General features: G+C 40.5%; 3 protein-coding genes across 4 annotated transcripts in view; 1 reads left to right on the forward strand and 2 right to left on the reverse strand.

The window, feature by feature from the left end:
- The window catches only part of LOC133513616 (protein unc-79 homolog), a 43,561-nt gene extending 36,579 nt beyond the window's left edge, over nucleotides 1-6,982 (reverse strand). The window contains 1 exon segment of the mRNA XM_061844563.1: nucleotides 5,762-6,982. Coding sequence (XP_061700547.1) covers nucleotides 5,762-5,783 — 22 coding nt within the window. The 5' untranslated portion in view covers nucleotides 5,784-6,982.
- Nucleotides 6,983-7,300: 318 nt separating this feature from the next.
- si:dkey-85n7.8 (COX8 domain-containing protein) lies at nucleotides 7,301-8,583 on the reverse strand. Its single transcript, XM_061844798.1, has 2 exons — nucleotides 8,426-8,583; nucleotides 7,301-7,528 (listed from the first exon to the last, which is right to left on the reverse strand). The coding sequence occupies exons 1-2, from the start codon at nucleotides 8,540-8,542 to the stop codon at nucleotides 7,397-7,399; spliced, it is 249 nt and encodes an 82-aa protein (XP_061700782.1). The 5' UTR covers nucleotides 8,543-8,583; the 3' UTR covers nucleotides 7,301-7,396.
- Nucleotides 8,584-10,395: 1,812 nt separating this feature from the next.
- Nucleotides 10,396-21,470, forward strand: part of btbd7 (BTB (POZ) domain containing 7) — a 36,494-nt gene continuing 25,419 nt past the window's right edge. Inside the window, exons 1-2 of one of the 2 annotated variants that reach the window (XM_061843125.1) lie at nucleotides 10,396-10,857; nucleotides 10,922-11,023. The gene's annotated coding sequence lies outside the window, so the exon portion shown is untranslated. Of the gene's footprint in view, nucleotides 11,024-21,470 lie in introns of both variants that reach the window. The other variant, XM_061843123.1, reaches the window with a different exon arrangement.

Here is a 21,470-nt window from a genome sequence, read left to right on the forward strand (position 1 = left end):
TGGGGTACACCCTAAACTGATCGCCAGCCAATCACAGTGTTTTGTTCCACTTGAAAAATTAAGCAGAGGCTGTGATTCCAGTGCCTTCTGACTCCCTTCAAGTGACCTTTTAAGCTATTTCTATGAGGTTATGAGAAGCTTGAGGGGAAGTGGTTACCTAATGCTTATAGGGGTCAACGTGTGTGAACGAATGTTGGTTGAAGTCCCAAGGCAAACAAATTTAGTCAAGGGCAAACACTCAGTTATTCAATTATCTTTAAATTGGGCAACGGTCCAGTGTGCAAAAGTCTTGGGAAACCACTAGCATTTTTTCTCTAATTTTCATTTTGACATTGTAAAATGATAAATAATAAGGGGGATGCAGGAAATTATATTACAGTATTTAGGGTTCCATTCTATTTATTGATGCATGTTCCCCTTCATCCATTTTTTATTGCCCTTATCCTATTCTGGATCAAACCAACGAGCACCTATTCCAGCTAACTTCGGGCAAAAGGTGGACTACACTCTGGACTGGTCCTCGATCAAGTGCAAACCACATTTCAAGACAAGCCAACTGTTCAAACTCACTTTAGCGTTGTCAACTTGTGGGAATTGAACCCTTGCCACCATTTGGGTAAAACAGCTACATGAACCACTACACTGTTAGAAACTACATGACGGTTTTCCATATTTTTTGCTCAATTGTAAGGTAGCTCACATATATACAGTACTTCACATTCTAGCCTGTTTTAGACTAGATAATTTGTCATGCATGGTCATTATGGCATTGCTAAAACACAAAATTGAATAGCATACTGACAGTTCAGAGACCATACTGTATATCGTCTTTAAAGGGGTGTGAAATGTTTGGAATGTTCAACTCGAAATCAGATGGCATAGCCTCCACCTGTGATTGTCAACAGGGTAAATGGTAGAAAATAGATGAATGCATTGTTATATGGCTGACAATCAGATATGTGCCAAAATACTGTATACTGTGGACTATTGTTATATATGTTTTGAAATCCAGATCGCTGGCCGCCATATTTTTTCCATTTCACTGTTCCAGATTTTGCGAATGTAGATTTAGCGACAGTCCACCAAAATCACTTTTGTCATTGTTTCGCACAAAGTAATCCTTGTTCTAGTCAATGATGGTGTAGTGGTACATTCGGATGCCCTCTTTGCAGGCAGCATGGGTTCAGTTTCCACCCAGTGACGGTGGGAATGAGAGCACAAATGGTTATCCCCAACGAAAGCAAAAATGGAACCATCACTGGAAAAATATAGTATATTATATTTTTATATTCAGTATATCGTCATTGTCTGGCGGAAATCACCTATGTCTAAATTTTGTCAGTTTCACATTTTTTCAACAAATTTATTCTGTTGATCAGTCATACAATTATCTTATTTTTACAAATTATTTACCCAACATGTTGAAAATGGCCGGCTCTCTTGAATGATGCAACGTTTGGAGCTCAAAAAACATGGTGTTTTTGTTTTTGTTTTGTCTTGTTTGTCTTCTTGAAAAGTGATTGTTTTGGATATACAGTGAAGCAAATAAATATTTGAACACCCTGCTATATTGCAAGTTGTGGCACTTAGAAATCTTAGAGGGGTCTGAAATTTTCATTGTAGTTGCATGTCCTCTGTGCGAGAGATAATCTAAAAAGAAAAATCCAGAAATAACAATGTATGATTTTTTTTATGATTTATTAGTGTGATACAGCTGCAAATAAGTATCTGTCTATCAGCTAGAATTCTGCCCCTCAAAGTCCTGTTAGTCCGCCTTTAAAAGTCCACCTCCATTCCATGTATTATCCTGAATCAGATGCACCTGTGTGAGGTTGTTAGCTGCATAAAGACGCCTGTCCACCCCATGCAATCAGGAAGATTCAAACTTGTAACATGGCCAAGACCAAAGAGCTGTCCAAAGACACCAGAGACAAAATTGCATAACTCCACACGGATGGAAAGGGCTACGGAGAAATTGCCAAGCAGCTTGGTGAAAAAAGGTCCACTGTTGGAGGAATCATTAGAAAATGGAAGAAGCTAAACATGACAGTCAATCTCAATCGGAGTGGAGCCCCATGCAAGATATCACCTCGTGGGGTCTCAATGATCCTCAGGAAGGTGAGGAATCAGCCCAGGACTACATGACAGGATTTGGTCAATGACCTGAAAAGAGGTGGGACCACCGTTTCCAAGGTGACTGTTGGTAATACACTAAGACACCATGGTTTGAAATCATGCATGGCACGGAAGGTTCCCCTGCTTAAACCAGCACATCTCAAGGCCCATCTTAAGTTTGCCAATGACCATTTGAAAGTTACAGAGGAGTCATGGGAGAAAGTTTTGTGGTCAGATGAGACCAAACTTTTTGGTCATAATTCCACTAATCGTGTTTGGAGGGAGACGAATGATGAGTTCCATCCCAAGAACACCATCCCTACTGTGAAGCATGGTGGTGCTAGCATCATGCTTTGGGGTTTTCTGCAAATGGGACAGGATGACTGCACTGTATTAAGGAGAGAAAGACCGCGGCCATGTATTGGCAGATCTTGGGGAACAACCTATTTCCCTCAGTCGGAGCATTGAAGATGGGTCGTGGCTGGGTCTTTCAACATGACAATGACCCGAAGCACACAACCAGGAAAACCAAGGAGTGGCTCTATAAGAAGGATATTAAAGTTCTGGTGTGGCCTAGCCAGTCTAAACCCAATAGAGATTCTTTGGAGGGAGCTGAAACTCAGTGTTTCTCAGCGACAGCTCAGAAACCTGTTTGATCTAGAGAAGATCTGTGTGGAGGACTGGGCCAAAATCCCTCCTGCAGTGTGTGCAAACCTGGTAAACAACTACAGGAAATGTTTGACCTCTGTAATTGGAAACAAAGGCTACTGTACCAAATATTAACATTGCTTTTCTCAGGTGTTGAAATACTTATTTGCAGATGTATCACACAAACTAATCGTTACAAAAATCATACATTGTGATTTCTGGATTTTTATTTTTAGATTATCCCTCTCGCAGTGGACATGCACCTATGATGAAAATTTCACAGGCCTCTCCATGATTTCTAAGTGGGAGAACTTGGAATATATCAGGGTGTTCAAATACTTATTTTCTTCACTGTACTGTAATGTCTGTCACTTTATGAGTGTGCCTTTAAAACGCAAGGCCTAACCTGTTGTGAGACGTGGGAGTCAGCGAATGAGTGTATAGTTGGCTGTTAGTTTAGCCAGTCTGCATGTTGAATAGCCGGGCCTTAGTTGTTGCCATAGCAGCTTGTGTATGAATGTACTTGCGTGTTTATTTTGTTAACATTTGTCCAAACAAGCAACTGAAAGTGCAACAATCCTTGTGTCTATCCTTGACCACTTGTGGGGGCATTACGATACATTCTAAGGATTGGTGAGCCAATGTGCTGTATTAGCTCACGATGCTTACGGCAATTGTGTTGGCTCGCAGACATACTGTTCTGTAAGCTGATTCTGCTTTGCAATAGACAAACACATTGAACTTTACCTTATTTTTCAAGCGTGAAATTATCTGAAACTTTACACAATCTCTGTTTTTTTACACACTATTTCCTCCTAGCCTTGCTTTTTGCAAAATCTGGGATACAGTAAGATTGTAAAAAAAAAAAAAAAATCAACAGTAATAATGGCACCACAACCGTTGTTGTCTAAATGCCTTTTCCCTGGCAATGATTATGAATATTGTTCATCCATCCATCCCGCTTATCCTGTTCAAGATCACAGGAGACTCTGAGTCTATTTCAACAGATTGTGGGCAAGAAGTGGGGTTCACCATGGACTGATCACCAGTGAATCCTAGGACACATAAACAACTACTCACATTCACACCTATGGACAATTTAGAATCTTCAGTCAACCTAACAGTTTCAGTACCCTGAGGAACCCAAAGCAAGCACATGGAGAAAATGTCTCATCCACAAAAACATGCGTGCCGAGGTTCAAACCCCTCATTTTGACAGTGCAAACGTTAATAGTAGGACTTACAGTATCCAGCTGTTATTTAAGTTCTATTTCATTTAGTGTTTGAAGAGACTAGCCTTTGAAAACAGTTGTAGCCCTAGTTATAAATATATTTTTTGCCTTAATAAGTTACGTATATTTTCAACATTAACGGTTAATTGTTAATGCACTTCTCCAAAAATGTGTACTATATTATATCCATTACCCAATTTGAGTTCTTCAGCCTTTATGCATAGGGGAACTACTCTTGGGTACTATTTAGCACCTATTCTTAGTGCTACTATGTGAGGCCCTGTAGCTCAGTGGTTAGAGCACTGGTTTGGTAAACCAGGGGTTGTGGGTTCGTATCTCACTGGGGCCTCCACTCCCTGAGAAGGGTTGCGTCAGGAAGGGCATCCGGCATAAAAATTGTGCTAAACATATATATGCGTTCATCTGAGATGACACGCTGTGGCGACCCCGAAAGGGACAAGCTGAAAGAAACACACACTTAGTGCTACTATGTAATATCATTCATTATCCAATGGTTATATAGCACCAAATCAGAACCAAATGGTTCTTATCCAGTAAATGGAATAATACATTACCTAACAAGTTCCATCTTGCTGAATAGTGTAATGGTCATTGAATACAAACATCACCTTCTATAGAACCAGTAAAGGACCCTTAAAGATCTCCGGTAGTGTACAGTGGCGTTTTCTAGAACTGGGGATGCGGTGTAGCGTCTCTGAATCACCTTTATTTTGTTTTTGTCGCTCTCTGCGTGTGTTATAATGATTGTATTGCATATCACTAGCATCACTATATCTATATGGATTAGAATACAGATCGTTGACATTTCTTACCAAGCATCCAATAGATTCCAAATGTGTATATCCTGTTTATAGTCCTACAGGGAAACCTTTGTGTGGACTCTGGAGGTTGCTTTATACCGCTATGTGTTTAAAAATGTTTGTGTATGTATCTTTAGCCAAGAAACAACAGCTTTCAAACACAAATTCTGGGATGAATGAAATTATCCCTTCTATCGTTCTGTAAATGGACCACTTCTATACTCATATCGTGAGCAATCTGTGTAACATTTTCATGACAATTTGGAAGATGAAAACTAAAGACAGATGGCAGCTGGACATGCACGACATGACTGACCACTGGACAGCAACATCAGCACAACTTTCTATCCCTAAATTTAACAGGTTTCACACACAATTCACACCTTGTAAATGGCTAAAAGGTAATGGCTGGATCAAAGTGCGTGTGAGGTGCAAGCACAGGAAGAATCCAGGATGTGTTTTCCACCTGTTCAAAGGAAAGAAGGAGGAGAGCCTGCTACCAGCCTGATCCCAGCTATTAATGACCAATCTTCATGCCACCATATTGCTTAGGGAAGAATCCCCCGGTTCGACCTTGGCGGTTAGCATCTCGAATTTATTTGTCCGGATTTATGTTGAATGCCAAATTTAGCTGTCAATGGGGGGGAAATGCTGTGCAAACGATCGACGGGCTTGTTTTAAAATGCAAAGAAATGCGGAGGAGTGAGGAAGGAGACGCACACGAACGCGCGCGCACACACACACACACACACACACGCACGCGTACGCACACATGGAGTCCTCCAGCCTGCCTCTGCAGTGTTGAGGACGTGTTGCAAGCTGCCTTGGCAACCGAGCCTTCATCATCAACATGGACAGCTCCCCTCGTCCTTTCTCGCATCAAATGAAAATTTCAAAAGTAACTATATCGATATGAACGACAGAAATACAAATATGTATACTCACACTGCTCTGCCTTGGTTGACATTGCGGAGACACTTGTGGAGACATAAAAGCCACACTGTGAATTTGTTTTGGAGATTTTTTTTGCACCCTCTCCAGTGTTCTGTGTGTCCCTCACTGGTGGAAAAGTGAAAACTCTCTCTCTCTCTTTCTCTCTCTCCCTCCGTCTCTCTTTCTCTTTCTCTCTCTCCCCCCGCTTGATCGTACCACTGCGCGCAATGGATTTGTGCACTATTTCTGGTCTCTCATTCCCCGTGTAGTGCTTTCAGTCATATTAAAAAGCGAGACTTAATTTGGAAAATCGTTATTGTTGGATGACAACAATAGGATTCCTTCCGGAGAAGGGAAAAAGGACAGAGGGAGCTTGTTGTGCAGACACTACAAACAAACACACCTTTCCAAATGGACTCACCCTCCTTTGACATATTGCCATTTAGGAAATTTATTATTGCCTTTAAAAATGAACAAATGATTCAACTGGTGAAATACTGAAAGCTTTTTATCATTATTACTCTTCTTTTTTTCTTTTTTTTTTTTGCATGTGTGTCCTCTGCAGGGAAATAGGCAAACGTTCAACAAATGCCTGTGAATGTCTGACATAAAAAAATAAGCATGACATGTCCTGAAGGATATTTCTTGTAATGTCATATAACATGTCTTTTAATAGAATGTAATGTTTATATTCTTACCATTAGTGCTCCTAGATTATATATCTAACTATGGGGTTGTACAGAACCAACCTCAGTGAAATTGGGGTTTGTAAACTAATCAGATAAACAACAATTTCCAAATTCTTTTCAACGTATAGTACATTCAAAATATGTAATTTTCAATTTTTACAATTTTCTGCAAATATTCTCTAATTTTTAATTTGATGCCTGCAACACGTTCCATAAAAGTTAGGACAGGGGCAACAAAATACTGGGAAAGTTGAGAAAATTGTGGCACATTATGCAGTATAAAATATGACAACAGAGAGCCTGAATTGTTGACTAACTCAAGTTGTACGTCCACCAAGACTGGGAAAGAACTGCACCCACAGAGCGTCAAATTCTACCCTCAGTACCGTAACGCTTATTGAGTGTAGTAAAACAAAAGGGTCCCTGATGGTGATGGTGTAGTGGTACTAGTCAACTATGAAGCTCTTCTTTGGTTTATGACGCCTCACATGTAATAGTATTTTTAATATAAATAAGTGCAATTACTCATGTATTATGTGAGGAACTATGTGACCCTAACCCTAAAAGAAAAAAAAATGCAAATGATGGTAGAATATTTTTCAATGTCCTAGTCAAGAGTCTAATCTTAAGTCAGTGGAGCTGGCTTTTTACTTACTGAAGAAAAAGCTGAAAGCACACGTGAATGTGCTTGAAAGCATCAGCATCACCAGGGAGGAACATTTGAATTTTGTAAGTCTAAGTACTCTAGACTCCAGCCAGTCAATCTGAAGTATTAAAAAATTTACAGTAATGTACCTTGTCCAAACACTTTAGATGGCAATAATATATATGGAATAACTGGAAATAACTGAAACCTCTGAAATGAAAGCTTTAAATCCGTATTATTTTATTTGTATTTTTTGTTTTATTTGTGTCAGGATGAATCGTAAAAACTCTGCCTTTGTCCAAATTCTTGGACCTAAGTGCAAGGACCTCCGTGGTTGTGGTGTTGTGCAGATGCTCTCTGACGGTAGTCTGGGATATGGTGCAAAATCCATCCAGCTGGGGCCAGCAGAGTCACAGCAAACACGCATATGGTGAACACAGACTGCTGTGGAGGAGTCCATTAAAAAAAAAAAAAAAAATGTTATTTTTTCATGAAAAAATTGTTTCCTCATAGGATGACAATACATTCTTGATAACTTTACCAGGCTACACCCGACCACATGACAATCTCAGTGATTTCTTGAGTTCCATTCCATCCATCCATCCATCCATTTTCTTAACCGTTTATCCTCACAAGGTTCTCGGGGGAGCCCTTCCTGACACAACCCCTCTTGGGGAGTAACACTGGAGTGTCCAATTAATGTCGCATATTTTTGGGATGTGGGAGGTAACCGGAGGGCATCTGGCGTAAAAACTGTGCCAAACAAATATGAGCGTTCGTCTGAGATGTTACGCTGTGGTGACCCCTAACTGGACAAGCCGAGAGAAGAATTGAATTTAGGAGGAAACCGGAGTGCCCGGAGAAAACCCATGCAGGCACGAGGAGAACATGCAAATTTCACACAGGTGGGTCCAGGATTAAAACCGGCACCTCCAAACTGTGAGTCCAACGCTTTCCAGTTGAGCCCCCATGCCACCTTGTTCCATTCCCACATTCACTTTTCAATCCCAATACTTTCATTTATGCCACATCACTCCTGTATATTGCTAACTAGACCAGGCATGCGCATGTCCCGGAGGACAGATCAAAGTGTTAATTGTGGTGTAAACAAACGGACACTATTTCACTTCCATCCTAGGATCTCTTAGCTTTCGACTAACTTATGGATAACAAACAAATAAAACACACTTTCGCTCCTCATGATCTGAGCACACTTCACTTGACTTCCTTGCGTCATAAACCCTAAAGTGCTCTATTACAGGCCGACGACTTAAAATTTGTTTACCTCCTATATAAAAAAAAAAGTAGTATCTACTCAAGCAACAATAACATGAATCCTACCATTGGTCCAATCTTGTCTTTAGGTGGCTTGTGGTGGATGATTGACCTGTGAGCCTGCCAGTAGGCTTCCATCACTTTGGAGCCCCTCAGCAAACGTGCCTTAAGAGCGGAGAACATCTTTCTCCTCAGATCAGTTCACTCTAGTTTTTTTTCTACTTGGGGAAAAAAAGTGTCGCTCTTAACATTCTTCCCAATGTCCCGTGAGGTTACAAAGACACACTTTGATGCAATTTCCCACCCTCATCCTGGGAGGAGTCAATTCCACAGCCTTGTGTAAATAAATATACTGTACTGGCCAATTTCTCATCAAGATGAGATGAGGATGTAGGATAACACAATAGGAGTACATAGAATGTCAGTAATGGTCGTGTTAAATAACACCAAAAAGTACTAAGAAAACATACAAAGCATCAATAGTGGGATGAAATCGTTTGTGCCTTGTTTGAGTGAATGTCTATTATGATGTGACAAGTTGCAATAATTTCACGAGTCGCTACTGAAAAAATCAGAATCATCTTTATTGGCCAAGTATGTTAGCTGAAACATGAGAAATTTGTCTCCAGTATTTGGGTATTCACTAGTAGCAAAAAGCCACTATAACAAAATGTCAGGTTGTACATTTAGGAGATAAACACGTTGCATTGTTCAGAGAGTCATTAAGCAACAAAAGAGTCCAATAGTGCTGTGATACGGATGAATGAGTAAATTATCAAATTGGGTCTAACAGACCTTCAACATATGTCATCTTGAAACCCCACATGAAAATTACAATGCCAGGACATGTTTTTGATATCTGAATATTTTTACAATACAGTAACCTGGCAGACTGACTCACACTTAAAGAAGGAACCTACATTCATTCCTGTCCAAATGTTACATTGTGTGTTGTTTTATTGTGATTTTAAAACTTTGATAGGATTTTCTCTGTACATTCTATTATATTCAGGAATTATCTTGAGATGAGGCAATGTTAAATGACCTTGGCATCAATGACGCTTTTGCACGTATTGCGTGTTCTGTTGCCCTCACCAGGATGTCACCAGAACTACATCCCATTGCAATAAATGACCTGAACATCCATCCATCCATTTTATGAGCTGCTTATCCTTACGCGTGTCGCGCAGTGCTGGAGCCAATCCCGGCTATCATCGGGCAGGAGGCCGGATACACCCTGAACTCGTTGAGGAATAGTGTCACGAACAATATATTTCAAACCCAAACTATAAATTTTCCCAGTTAATTTCTAAGCAGAACTTCCACATAGAGATCTTGCGACATTTGCTTCACTCAGTGCAAGGGAAGAGCTGAGAGTTGTTGCAGGACATCCCATGGCTGCTTCATGACAACACACCTCCTCACAGGGCCCCAAGATCCAACAGTTCCTGGCCGAGAAGAATATCGGTGTGCTAGAGGAACATCCCCACTCACAGGAGCTGCTTCCATATGTTTCATCCTCCTTTTTTCTCAAGCTCAAGAGGCTCACTGACAGAACCTCTTCTGAAGACCTTCACGGCATCAAGATGGCCGTGACAATGGAGTTACGGCGGACGTCGGAAGATTCATTCCAGGAGTACATGAAGTGTGGCAGGGAGGGCTGGAAAGTTTTGTTCGACTCCAGGTGGATCACTTTGAAGCACACTTGTGTGTAGTTAAAAAAATAACACACACACACAGACAGATAGATAGATAGATAGATAGATAGATAGATAGATAGATAGATAGATAGATAGATAGATAGATAGATAGATAGATAGATAGATAGATAGATAGATAGATAGATAGATAGATAGATAGATAGATAGATAGATAGATAGATGGATTTTTCATATACAGTACAGTACAATATTTTACACGAATGAAAGTTCAATGGATTGTCATAAAATAACCAGTAGCGAGAGGGCGCTCGTTACTGTATTTTGCACAACCTGCAAGCGCACTAACCGCCTCCTGCCAGTCATCAGTCGACGTTGAGGGGTCTGTTAAGTGAGTACAATTATACAAAGAAAGTGGATTTCCAAAACAAGACCAACAATCATAGCATAGACATAGCAGTAAACTTCCCTTCACGGATTTTGCTGATTTTCGTTTTAATAATTTATCTGGAGGGCTTAGAGACGTATTTAATGTTTGAAACTATTTTGATCACCGACCAGTTCAGTCAAACAAGATTTATACGTCGGATTTTATTTTGAAGGTTCCAACCAGAAACAATATTGTGTTATAGACGATCTTGAAAAAGGGCAGAACTGGGCCATAACAACCACCCAAGAAGGCGCTGAGCTACTACGGAGGAAATACGGTGCCAAAACTGAGAACAAAACCATCCAAGATTAATTCTTAGTCGCCACAAACGCCGGGACTTCGCCTGAAAGTCATCGCAAGGGGAACCCGAGTGCTCACTGGGGATTAAACGCAGAAGCTAACGTCGAATCGTGCGTAAACGAGCGGAGTTGGAAAAAGAAGGTGTTGAGCTGCAATTTTTTTTCTCTCGCTCAGCCAGGGACAACTTGGGTCGGAGTGCTCCTTTTTTCTTTTCTTTTTTGGGTCAACGGCGAGACGAAGATAAAGATAGCTGCCGAACGACTGCCGCCCACGCCGGTAACCTTTACACATTGTTGGTCTTGTGACGATTATTCGGTGTTTGCGAGGAGCTACTAAGTACGTGGATTCGATAGCTTACCTTTAGCCTCCTGCGCGAGATATGCTACCACTTACACTGGTTCGGTCCGCGGGAGTCTTCTCGTTAGCGGCGCTTTCGAGTCTTTTTTCGGGGAAATGAGCTCGCTGCCGACCCCGGGACTTTTGGCTTTCGCCGTTGAAGCACTTTTAAGCAAGGACTGCGTTGAGCAGCTAAAGCACCCCATCTTCTCCTCCTTCGTCTCCCAACACTCAGTGTAGCCCATTAAGTGATACTAGCTCAGCCTTCACGTTAAGCTAACAAAGCCTCGGCCAACCATTGGTTTCTGTCTCCAAAAATCAGTATGATATTGTCATTTTGTCTGAGATGATCGTAGCACATTGTACTTTGAGACTACGTGTTGCTGTGCGTAATCGGAACAGATAGTTTGTCACCTAATTACGTCAGATAATTTTCTTGATTTACTATGGCGGTTCTTTAAGGTTTTTATTACCGTAAAATGACATTATCGTTTCATGATCATCACTATCATTTTATTGTAGCATCCACGTTTTCCATTCCTTTGCTATTCTTCTCCCAGATATGTCAAACTTAAGCCCCTGGTGCCAGATCTGGCCCTCAATGCCACTGTTTTTGGCCGGCCAAAACTTGCCTTATATTATCCTCAACTTCCGTTGTAATCTTTGCATGAAAGTGCGAATATCCAAATGCATGGTCAGTTATGTACATAATGGTAGATTATTAGAGTTCCTAGGTTGAGAATATCCAGCAAGGAACAAAATGTGTGACTCATGTCCCAATGTTTTCACATGATCAAAAATTGGTGTGGGTTGCATGATATTCAGCTGATTGAAATCAGGTGATAAAGGTGGGTTTTATTCATTTTCTGACATTTTAAATGTCACAAAGTTCCAGAATAATCCAGTGATACAAATATCTTGGCAAATATAACATTAATAGCCTCATTTTATATGACAGAATGTAACTGGAGTTTTTCTGTATAAGTCCAAGCGAAAGAGACACATGCTGAGTGAGTTTCACACTTAGTCTGACTTGTGGCGAGTTGCACCACAATCATTAAGAATGAGACTGCAAGGTCGAGGCCCCATAGCTCAGTGGTTAGAGCACTGGTTTGGTAAACCAGGGGTTGTGGGTTCGTATCCCACTGCGGCCTCCACTCCCTCAGAAGGGTTGCGTCAGGAAGGGCATCCGGCGTAAAAATTGTGCCAAACATATATGTGCATTCATCTGAGATGACACGGTGTGGCGACCCCGAAAGGGACAAGCCGAAAGAAACCAACCAACTTAAACCTGCAAAGTCCCTCACTGAATGGCATCGTCAACAAGTTGAGAGAATGTCAGAATTGAGGAATTGTGATGGATTGACTTAACTGCCAGTATAAGTTATTTATGTTGGGGCACAAATTCATAGTGGAATTTGTAGATGAGCAGTCACATAGGTTGGTGATCACATACTTATGTGCATGGAGTGTTATTCATTTTAGCCTAACCATCTGAACTCACAAAATGTCATTACGTTAAAAGCCCATCTGTATGTATATATGCGTGTGTGTGTGTGTGTGTGTATTTATATATTTATTCTGGGCCGTTTATCTTGACGAGGGTCGCGGTAGTCCTGGAGCCAATCCCAGCTGTCATTGGGCAGGAGGCAAGGTACAATTTAGTGACCTCAAACATTCTCCCTTCAGTCTTGGTGTCTCGGTGCACGTCGAAGGCTTTTAGGACTGCTAGTCCGGTTTAGCTTAGCTCACCGCCGAACAGAGACACGTTTGTGCAGGCAGATCAAATATCGCTCAACACAGATCAAGTGTGACAATCATTCACACGTAGCTATGTTATGCAAGCGAAGAACTGCTAATTCATTTATATGAGACATGTATTGAAAATCAAATACAGGGCATACCTTCGTGCTAACACAGTCCGGTTTACCGTAGCCGCGAACAAAGGGACACGTTTGTGCAGTCAGATCATCGCAAAATATCACCCAACACAGATCAAGTGTGTCAATCATTCACACGTAGCTATATTATGCAAGCGAAGAACTGCTAATTTATTTATATGAGACATGTATTGAAAATCCAATATAGGACTTACCTTCATGCAAACATATCTGTTCCGGTTGATGGATTCAGTTGATCATGCGGTCTTCCACAAAGTTTTATCCATCAAAGACATTTTTCGTACTCGGTCTTCTGTTCCGGTTTATTTTAGATGGATTCAGTTGATGATGCGGTCTTCCACAAAGTTTGATCCATCAAAGACATTTTTCGTACTGGGTCTTCGGTTTTGGAAAGGGTACGAATTGAACTCCACCAACTATCCTTTCAGGATACCTGTCGTCACTATTACAAAGTCCGTGACTACACCTCTTAACCATATCTATTGTTAAAGAAACCAAATACGCGATAAAACGCCAACAGAAGCTATACTGGACCATCCAGCGTTGTCTGAGAAAACTGCGGGTCCCAAAAATTGCGTGGTTTATGCAGATCTCTGGCCTCTGATTGGTCAGTGACGTGGATTACGCAATTTCTACGGAGGGGTCAATTGCCAGCCAATCGCAGGGCACGTAGAGACAAACAACAGTCGCACTCACAACCACACTTACGGGCAATTTAGAGTTTCCACTTAATGCATATTTTTGGGATGTGGGAGGAAATTGGAGTGACCGGAGAAAACCCATGCAGGCACGGGGAGAACATGCAAACCCCACACAGGTTGGGCTGGGATTTGAAACCCGGTCCTAGGAACTGTGAGGCCAATGCTCTACAGCTGCTACACCGTGTTACATATGATGTGTTTGGTTATACAAAGGTTTAAGGCAGCGGCCAGTTTCTTTTTGGCTTTCCAAGAGAAAAAGGAATACTTGACCACTGGATAGGGAAAGTCAATCAACAGGGGAAGATACGTAGTTAACTGTATGTGGGTACCTAGCAAGCCTTCAAACTGTGCTTGATCACTTGGAACCGCCGTGTTTTGAGAGAGGCTGAGCAGAAAGCATAGGATACAGAGGCAGAAGCTGAAATGCATCTGCAGTGCAAACTATTTTTTTAACAGCCATCGGCACCTCGACTGCTAGCAACAGAACTAAATCTCGCAACCACCACAGTGCAGCAGTAAAGCGGTGTGGACGAAAGGTGAGCGTTTCCTTGTTGTGCGTATAGTTGTGTTAAAAAATATTAGCACCACTGGGTGCCATTTTTCAAGCCATGGCTGTATAAAAGTCATGCTTTATCATACAGTCACATCGAGTGGCCACTCTTTTTCTGTTGTACAGTCGCTACTTGTCGTCGCTGTCTGATCGGCTCAAGCGTGCGCTTTGACAATGCCAAGCTCACTTGGGTGCTTGGGTACATCAAAATCCTCCACATTTTTCAACAGGTTGCTTGCCATTGCATATAGTGTGTAGCACACTATGTTTCGCAAATGTAACATAGCTTCTGGTAGCCCTTGTGGTGGATAGAGTAAACTCACCCCGTTGTCTTGATCTTCAGGTATGTTCAGGGAGGACTCAATGTCTGTCTTAAAAGCCTATTTTTTTTAGCTAAACTATGGTCTAAAACTTGTTGGAAGGTTCATACATTGACATATCTAAACAATGCAAATGTGATTTTTTTTTTTTTTTTTTTTTTTCCCCTTAACTGATCCCATTACCTCTTTGTCATCTTACCTTTTAAATCGGGACATAGCACCTTTTCGTTTGAAGCTACCCACTTTTCACGTGAGTAAATGTATTGGAACATGACTAACGGGTGTTTCTAGTTACTCATGTGTTGCCTTTTAGATTGGTTAAACATGAAATACTGCTTTTTTTTTCTCAAATAAAAAATGCAACCGCTTGAAATCAGTGGGTCACAGGCTTAATGCAGGTATTGCAAGTAGGGATTAGTAAATGTCTGTTAACTCTAGAAGTTGAATATCCATGTGAACTGCGAGATGTGGGACAAAATGTGTGTTCCAATACTTTTACTCTCTTGAAAAGTGGGTGGCTTTCAACAAAAGGTGCTCTGTCCTGACTTGTATAACATATCTAGATTTAAATACCATGAGGTAAAAGCTGGATTTCTGAACTTTTGTCTCATATCCATCTTTTTATCTAAAACGGAAATGTCTTGCGTGTATAACAAAAACAAAGGAATTGACCCTGCCATTACATTACTTTTGGGGAAGACTGTAGATCAAAGCAACTTGGTTTGAGTCAAGATGTACAAAAATCTACATCCTTTCTTGAAATGCTTCTTTGGATCTTTCAGAAATAATGCTGTACTGTATATAATGAGCATATCAAATAAGATCGCTATATATGCCCTCCCCCTAAAAAAATCCGGAGTTTCAACATTATTGTTGTAGTGTTCAGTATTTTCAATATAGGTTGAAAAGGATTTGCAAATGATCTGGTTTATTTACATATCACACAACATTGGAATTTGGTTTTGTACTGGGTCATCATCCATTCATCCATTTTCTTAGCCGCTTATCCTGACAAGGGTCACGGAGTGCTGGAGCCTATCCCAGCTGCCAACGGGCAGGTGGCAGGGTACACCCTGAACTGGTTGCCAGCCAATCGCAGAGCTTATCAGTCAACACAAATGTCTCTTTCCTTTCTCACTTTGAATTCCCTGCTATTTTTGTGACCGTTTACATCACACAGATTATTTTCTGTATTTGGTCACTTCCATCAGCACCTTGTGGCACTCTCTGTCTGTCTTTTAGCATCTTTGTGTAGACACATTTTTTAAAACAATTCTCGGATCACGGGAACATTTTTAGGAAAAAAAAAAAGCACATCGTCTGTTTCTGTGCAGACATGGCCAAAGGCTGTAAGAAAGTATAGTTCAGCTTCTGGTTAGCAGATGTCATGGCTAACCTTATATTTTAAAAATAATTAAGAGCAGTAAAATGCAACCCTGAGGACGACCATAAGTAAGATGTGGCCAGTGATGGTTTTCATTGTTTGAGTTTGGCATGCCTCTTCTTTTACGCATTAGCAAAAATCTATTTCCATGTTTACGTCAACAGTGTCACTGTTGTCATCTGTGTAAATTGACATGGGTCTTGGAACACAAACACTGCATTATCTCGGTTGCAACTATACTCAACATTCATCGTATTCTGGTGGACAAAGCCATTAAAATGTTTGTCAAGGAGGGGGAAGGTGCGTTTAAATGACATCCTCAAGGAAGTTCTCCTTCTGGCCAGGTTAAGGATTGGTGTCAGCGGTTTAGGGCCATATAATCATGTCATTATTGGAAAGACGTTCACAAGTCCACAACTAGCATAAAGTCTGTTAGCGTGCAGGTACTTGCCCCAGAGCTCTTAAATAGTCAGACTTTGGTCTGAATGTTTTGTTGTTGTTGGGCAATAAGGATTAAGCAAGATGATTTGACAGTTTGCTTGAAATAAGTATGCATTTTTCAGCATGAATGGACTGATCGGAAATACCTTGTCAGTGCAAACTGAACATCATCAAAATACACTAATGCGCTGCGACATTGTTCGTAGCCCAGCTGTTGAATGTGAACTTGCATTAACATACAGTATTAATAACCACTGATTTTTGTCCGCATTTTAAAGAGACCACATTTTTATCTGAGGTGAGGCTATTTCGTGTTTATTTTCTATACTGCCATGAATTATGCCCCAAAATGGTGTCACTTGAATGTGTGGTGGAAAATCTACCCTTGCAGTTAAAACATCAGGCCACCTTTTTAAATGGCAAACTAAGGATAAACACAAAATAAGACAGTCAGACTGATAATATATTATATGTTCCTACCTGAAGTCTGAAAGGAAATTAGATGACAAGAGCGGCATCTGTTGTGGTGCTTGACCCAGTGTAATCCACAGGCTGTCCACAATGAGTCATCACTCAGGACACATTGTATTTGTCTGTGTGCGCTTGTTTATTGTGGCTTCTAATTCCTCCTGTTTCCTGCAGCTCATACAGCGACTGAGCCTGCCATCAGTTGGCTGGCCCAATTTGCAGTTATACTGACTGACCTAATTGACAATCACGCATTGAGATGTCTAATCTGTTCTGCCTAAATTTAATGTTTCTGATAATCATTTCATGTTAAGTGTCACATCATTAGAGAAGGGTATTTGACTAAAATGTATTGATCTAATATTTAATACGGAATCATTTTTATTACCATACGAAAATCCCTCAATGTTAAGAAATCCTGTTCCCATGTTACTGTTTTATTGAGCAGAATAATGTTGCTCAGAGGTTGTCTTTAGATAGCAGCAATCCAGCTGAGACTGAGAAAAAGCACAGGACCCAACTAGTGGACTTCATTTTCTCCAAATTGATTCAAGATACAGTGAAACCTCGGAGTTCAAACAACTTGGGCATTGTACAAATTGGACTTTGACCAAAAAAAAAAAATCAGCATAAAAAAGCCTAATTGTATGTCCCAATTCTCGGAGTCTGAACACCCGAGCAAAGCTGAACCCATGTTGAACATGGAGATATGAGGGATGCCAAACCCACATGGGGCAGTGCAAAGACAAGCCACTACCCACTTCAAGTCAACCAGGCAGTCATAGTGTGAGCGAGCACATTCGCAAGGGGTTTTCAACATTAAAAATTATAAAAATTCCAGTACTTTTTTTTGCCTTGGGCATTTTAATTGTGTGCACCCTCGTGTTTTTGTTTTTTTTAAATGTGCCCATTATGCTCGTTTCTATGTAGTTTTAGCTCTCGTTGTTTTGAACTGCCGCACTTCTTCAGGGTTAGCCACTCCTTCGTGAGTAGTGATTATACTTTTCTTTTAAAAGTCGCAGCATAACTACCCCTTTTAGTTGACATTTTTTGTCTTAGTTTAAGTTAAAACAAACTCACGGGCAGCTGTTTCTGACGTTTGGTGCAGTAGCACCAAATATGCTCAGCTAACAATCGTAAAATGGCAAACTCCCGTAAGTAGGTCAGGAAGCTAAGGTTGGTTGTGCACATTACCATAATATATATAAATGTGTAACATAAGACATCAAATATCATATTGAAATGTAATTTATACCTTTTTTTTAACCACTCTATGTACCCATATATGACTGTACAATGTTGATCTTTTTTTCACCGAGAAGCTTGGTAATTGCTCTGTCACCCTTTCCAGCCTTGTGGAGGGCTGCAGTTTTGTTTCTGGTGTTGTTGGACAGCTCTTTGGTCTTGGCCATGTTACAAGTTCTTAAAGTTGGAGTCTTACTGATTTGTGTGAGGTGGACAAGGTCTCAAGCAGTTGCTTCAAATTTAGAATAATAATGGTTCAGTGCTCCCAATGGAGAATTTAGAGCAGAGCCTTGGGATTTTTTTTTAACATTATTTCTGCATTTATTTAAGACATAAAATATTTTAATGTATTATATGGTAGTGTTCGTTTAAGTTTAAGGATAAGGTTCATTCAACACTAAAATCTCCATTATGAATATTTACATTAATTCATTTCTGGTTAAAGGAGATGGAGACCAATTTAAAACACTAACTTCTGCTGCAATTGCAATTGGGGGTTACATGTAAGGAAAAAGAGAGACCCAGATACATACCTCTTGCTCCGGTTAGACAAATCTATATCAATGATTTATAAAGTGAATTGACTAACATTTGAATAATAGATCAATTGTGTTTTTGTCTGGATTTGTTTATCAATCGTGACTCTTTATCGAAAATATTCAGAGTGCAGCAAGGTGAGCGCCTAGAAAGGATCCATACGTATGTCCATGTGTGGAAGGGGGCAGGGTGTATCTGCTGTCACCTCTCATTAGGAACGTGTAGTCCAGAACTACCTTCCCCCAACCAATCCTCTCCTCTATGGCACTGCCCTTGTCTCGCTCTGAGTCAGGGTTCACTACAGCGAAAGGAGTTTCAGTCTTGAATGTAAAAAAGGCTTTAATTCTCATCTTAATAGAAGATACCAGGAGGGTGCTTTTTGTTTAATGGTGTGAGTTAGCATCTGTGAAGAACAGTTCCTGTGCTTGATGATGCTTTAACATTTCTTCTGCACTGCAGTGAAAATTCTATTTGCTTCACACATTTGTGTGAGTTAAAGCTGGGAGTGTTGAATATATTACAGTTGTTGGCAGTTTTATCCTCCTTAGAGAACCCCCACCCCTCTTTGTAAACAACACTCTGGGTAGAATGGGAGACAACTGGTTAGCACATCTGCCACACAGTTGTGAAGACCTAGGTTCAAATCCACCCTCGCCTGTATGAAATGTGTATGTTCTGCCTGTGCTTGCGTGGGTTCTTTGCAGGTGCTCTTCCACAAACGTCTGATAGTCCTCTGCTGGAATCCTGGCCCATTTCTCCTGACAAAACTGGTGTAACTGAGTCAGGTTTCTCGGTTGCCTTGCTCACACACCCCTTTTCAGAGCTGCCCACAAATTTTCGATGGGATTCAGATCAGGGGTCCCCCCTTTCTTTAGACTTAGTACATCTGGGTATTTAACATTTTGACCTTTGGAAAAAAATATGGCATTCTCCAAGAAATTCTCACTCATTATTGTGGCATATAACAAAATTAAATAATTTGAGTGATCCTGAATGACCTGAAACAGGAGAGGTTTATTCTGATTTGACATCAGACAAGTGAGACAAAAAAAATGAAATGTGTTTTTGCACAGTGTATTTAAATTTCTGGCTTCAACTGTAAATTGACTCTAATTGTAGGCGTAAATGTGTGTAAAAATGGATGTTCATATGTGCCCAGTGATTAGCTGGGAACAGGCATGAGCATTTCACAGAAACGATCATTCCGTTACCGTGTCGTTACCCAGCATGAGAAAACACGGAACCGAAAGTCCGTTTCCCAGATCTCAGGTCTTTTAGTAAAATTCGCCCATGTGTGGAATGTAAAACAAGTTCTCAACGAAATACAACAATCTGTATAAAACGAACCTACTTGAACCCCTTTATTTTTAATGATTAAAACGCCCAGCTTTGTCAGTGTGGTTTACAAACAGCACCAGTTTCTGCTTCTGCGCTACGCATGCGCAAGGTCGAGTTATTCAGATCCAGGTCACTCAAACGCTAGTCAAACATGTCGGTTGCTAAGCGTAAAAGGCAAAATGCTCATGCCTGCTAAGGCTTTATTCTGAAGTACATGTAAAAACCGGTTCCCATGAGTATTAACAATGGGAACCGAAAAATCGTTTCCCAGGACAAAAATCAACGGAACCGAAAGATCGGTTACCATACTTGCCGAAATCCTCATGCCTGTGGGAACCAGTTCAGGGTGTACTCCCTCTCACCCAAAAGATAGCTGGGATAGACCCCCCCCCCACACACACACATAAAGAGTATATATAGAGCAAGGCTTCCTCTCATCTCTCACATATTCAAATGTATTTTCTAATTTTGTCCAAATGTATTCCCTGTGAAGATATTTAAAGTAGCTTAATGAAAAAAAGATCAGCCAATGCTTTTGTTGGAGCCTTCCACTGAGACTCCATGTTTGAATAGTGTGAAGAAAGAAAGAAAAAGCAGCATTTAAAGCAGCCTAATGAAAAAAAGATATACCAATGTTTTTGTTGGAGCCTTCAACTGTGACTACATGTTGAATAGTGTGAAGAAAAAGAGAAAGCAGTGTGCACCTTACCCAGTTGATAGATCCCCGGAATTGTTGTGTGCTGTACAGTTTATCAATTCAAAGAGAGAAAACGTATCACTCCAGTTCTCTATTTAGTCTCATTAAGAATAATTTCATTGCTATCTGCTCATGTTGATGTTTGAAATAAAGCATATTTGTGCAGTGTTGCAGGAAATGCAAAAGCCATTAAAATTGAAGCAGCAGTGAGGGACGTAAAGAATTGATAATTGGGCATAAGCCAAAAAAATAACAAATGGCAGATTGAAGTATCAGTATGTATCTGCAACAGTTGTGCCACATTAAGGCCAGCAAGGCCTTCTCTGATGGATTGAACATCATTTCTAATGTGACAAGTGGCTTTGAGGGGAATGCTTGTTTTAAGGTAATCCAATTATTACTGGCTGACAAACCAAAAGACATCAAATGTAGAACTAACTTGTGGTATTGCTGATTGCGTCATTGACAAGTCTCAAATGGTTTTGCTTTGACCACATGTTGTTCCGCTTAAGTCAGAAAACAAATACAATGTCTGCTTTTCATTTGTCATCCACCTTCATTACAGCACTTACAGATAAAAGAATCATCACAGGTTAGAACTGCTAAAAACCACTTTATTGCTCGTTTAGTTCCAAGAGATCACTGCAGCATTAAGGGTGTGATTGATAAGATTAAACGTCCCTTTGTTCAGGCTCCTAAACTTTAATGATGTAGCTCATTATTTTATTATCCCCGCACGGTTGTTTATTTGGCACTTTTTGAGCTCACTCATCTTGGATACAAATAAATGTCTCACTGACTGGTG

This window comes from Syngnathoides biaculeatus, chromosome 15 (genome assembly GCF_019802595.1).
Source record: "Syngnathoides biaculeatus isolate LvHL_M chromosome 15, ASM1980259v1, whole genome shotgun sequence".
Taxonomy (NCBI): Eukaryota; Metazoa; Chordata; class Actinopteri; order Syngnathiformes; family Syngnathidae; genus Syngnathoides; species Syngnathoides biaculeatus.

Bases quoted from the DNA above. Each gene is read 5' to 3' on its own strand.
- si:dkey-85n7.8 (XM_061844798.1), bottom strand. From the start codon at position 8,542: ATGTTCTCCGCTCTTAAGGCACGTTTGCTGAGGGGCTCCAAAGTGATG. The intron at 7,529-8,425 runs GTAGGATTCATG...ACTCCTCCACAG, and splicing joins AAGACAAGATTGGACCAATG to CAGTCTGTGTTCACCATATG.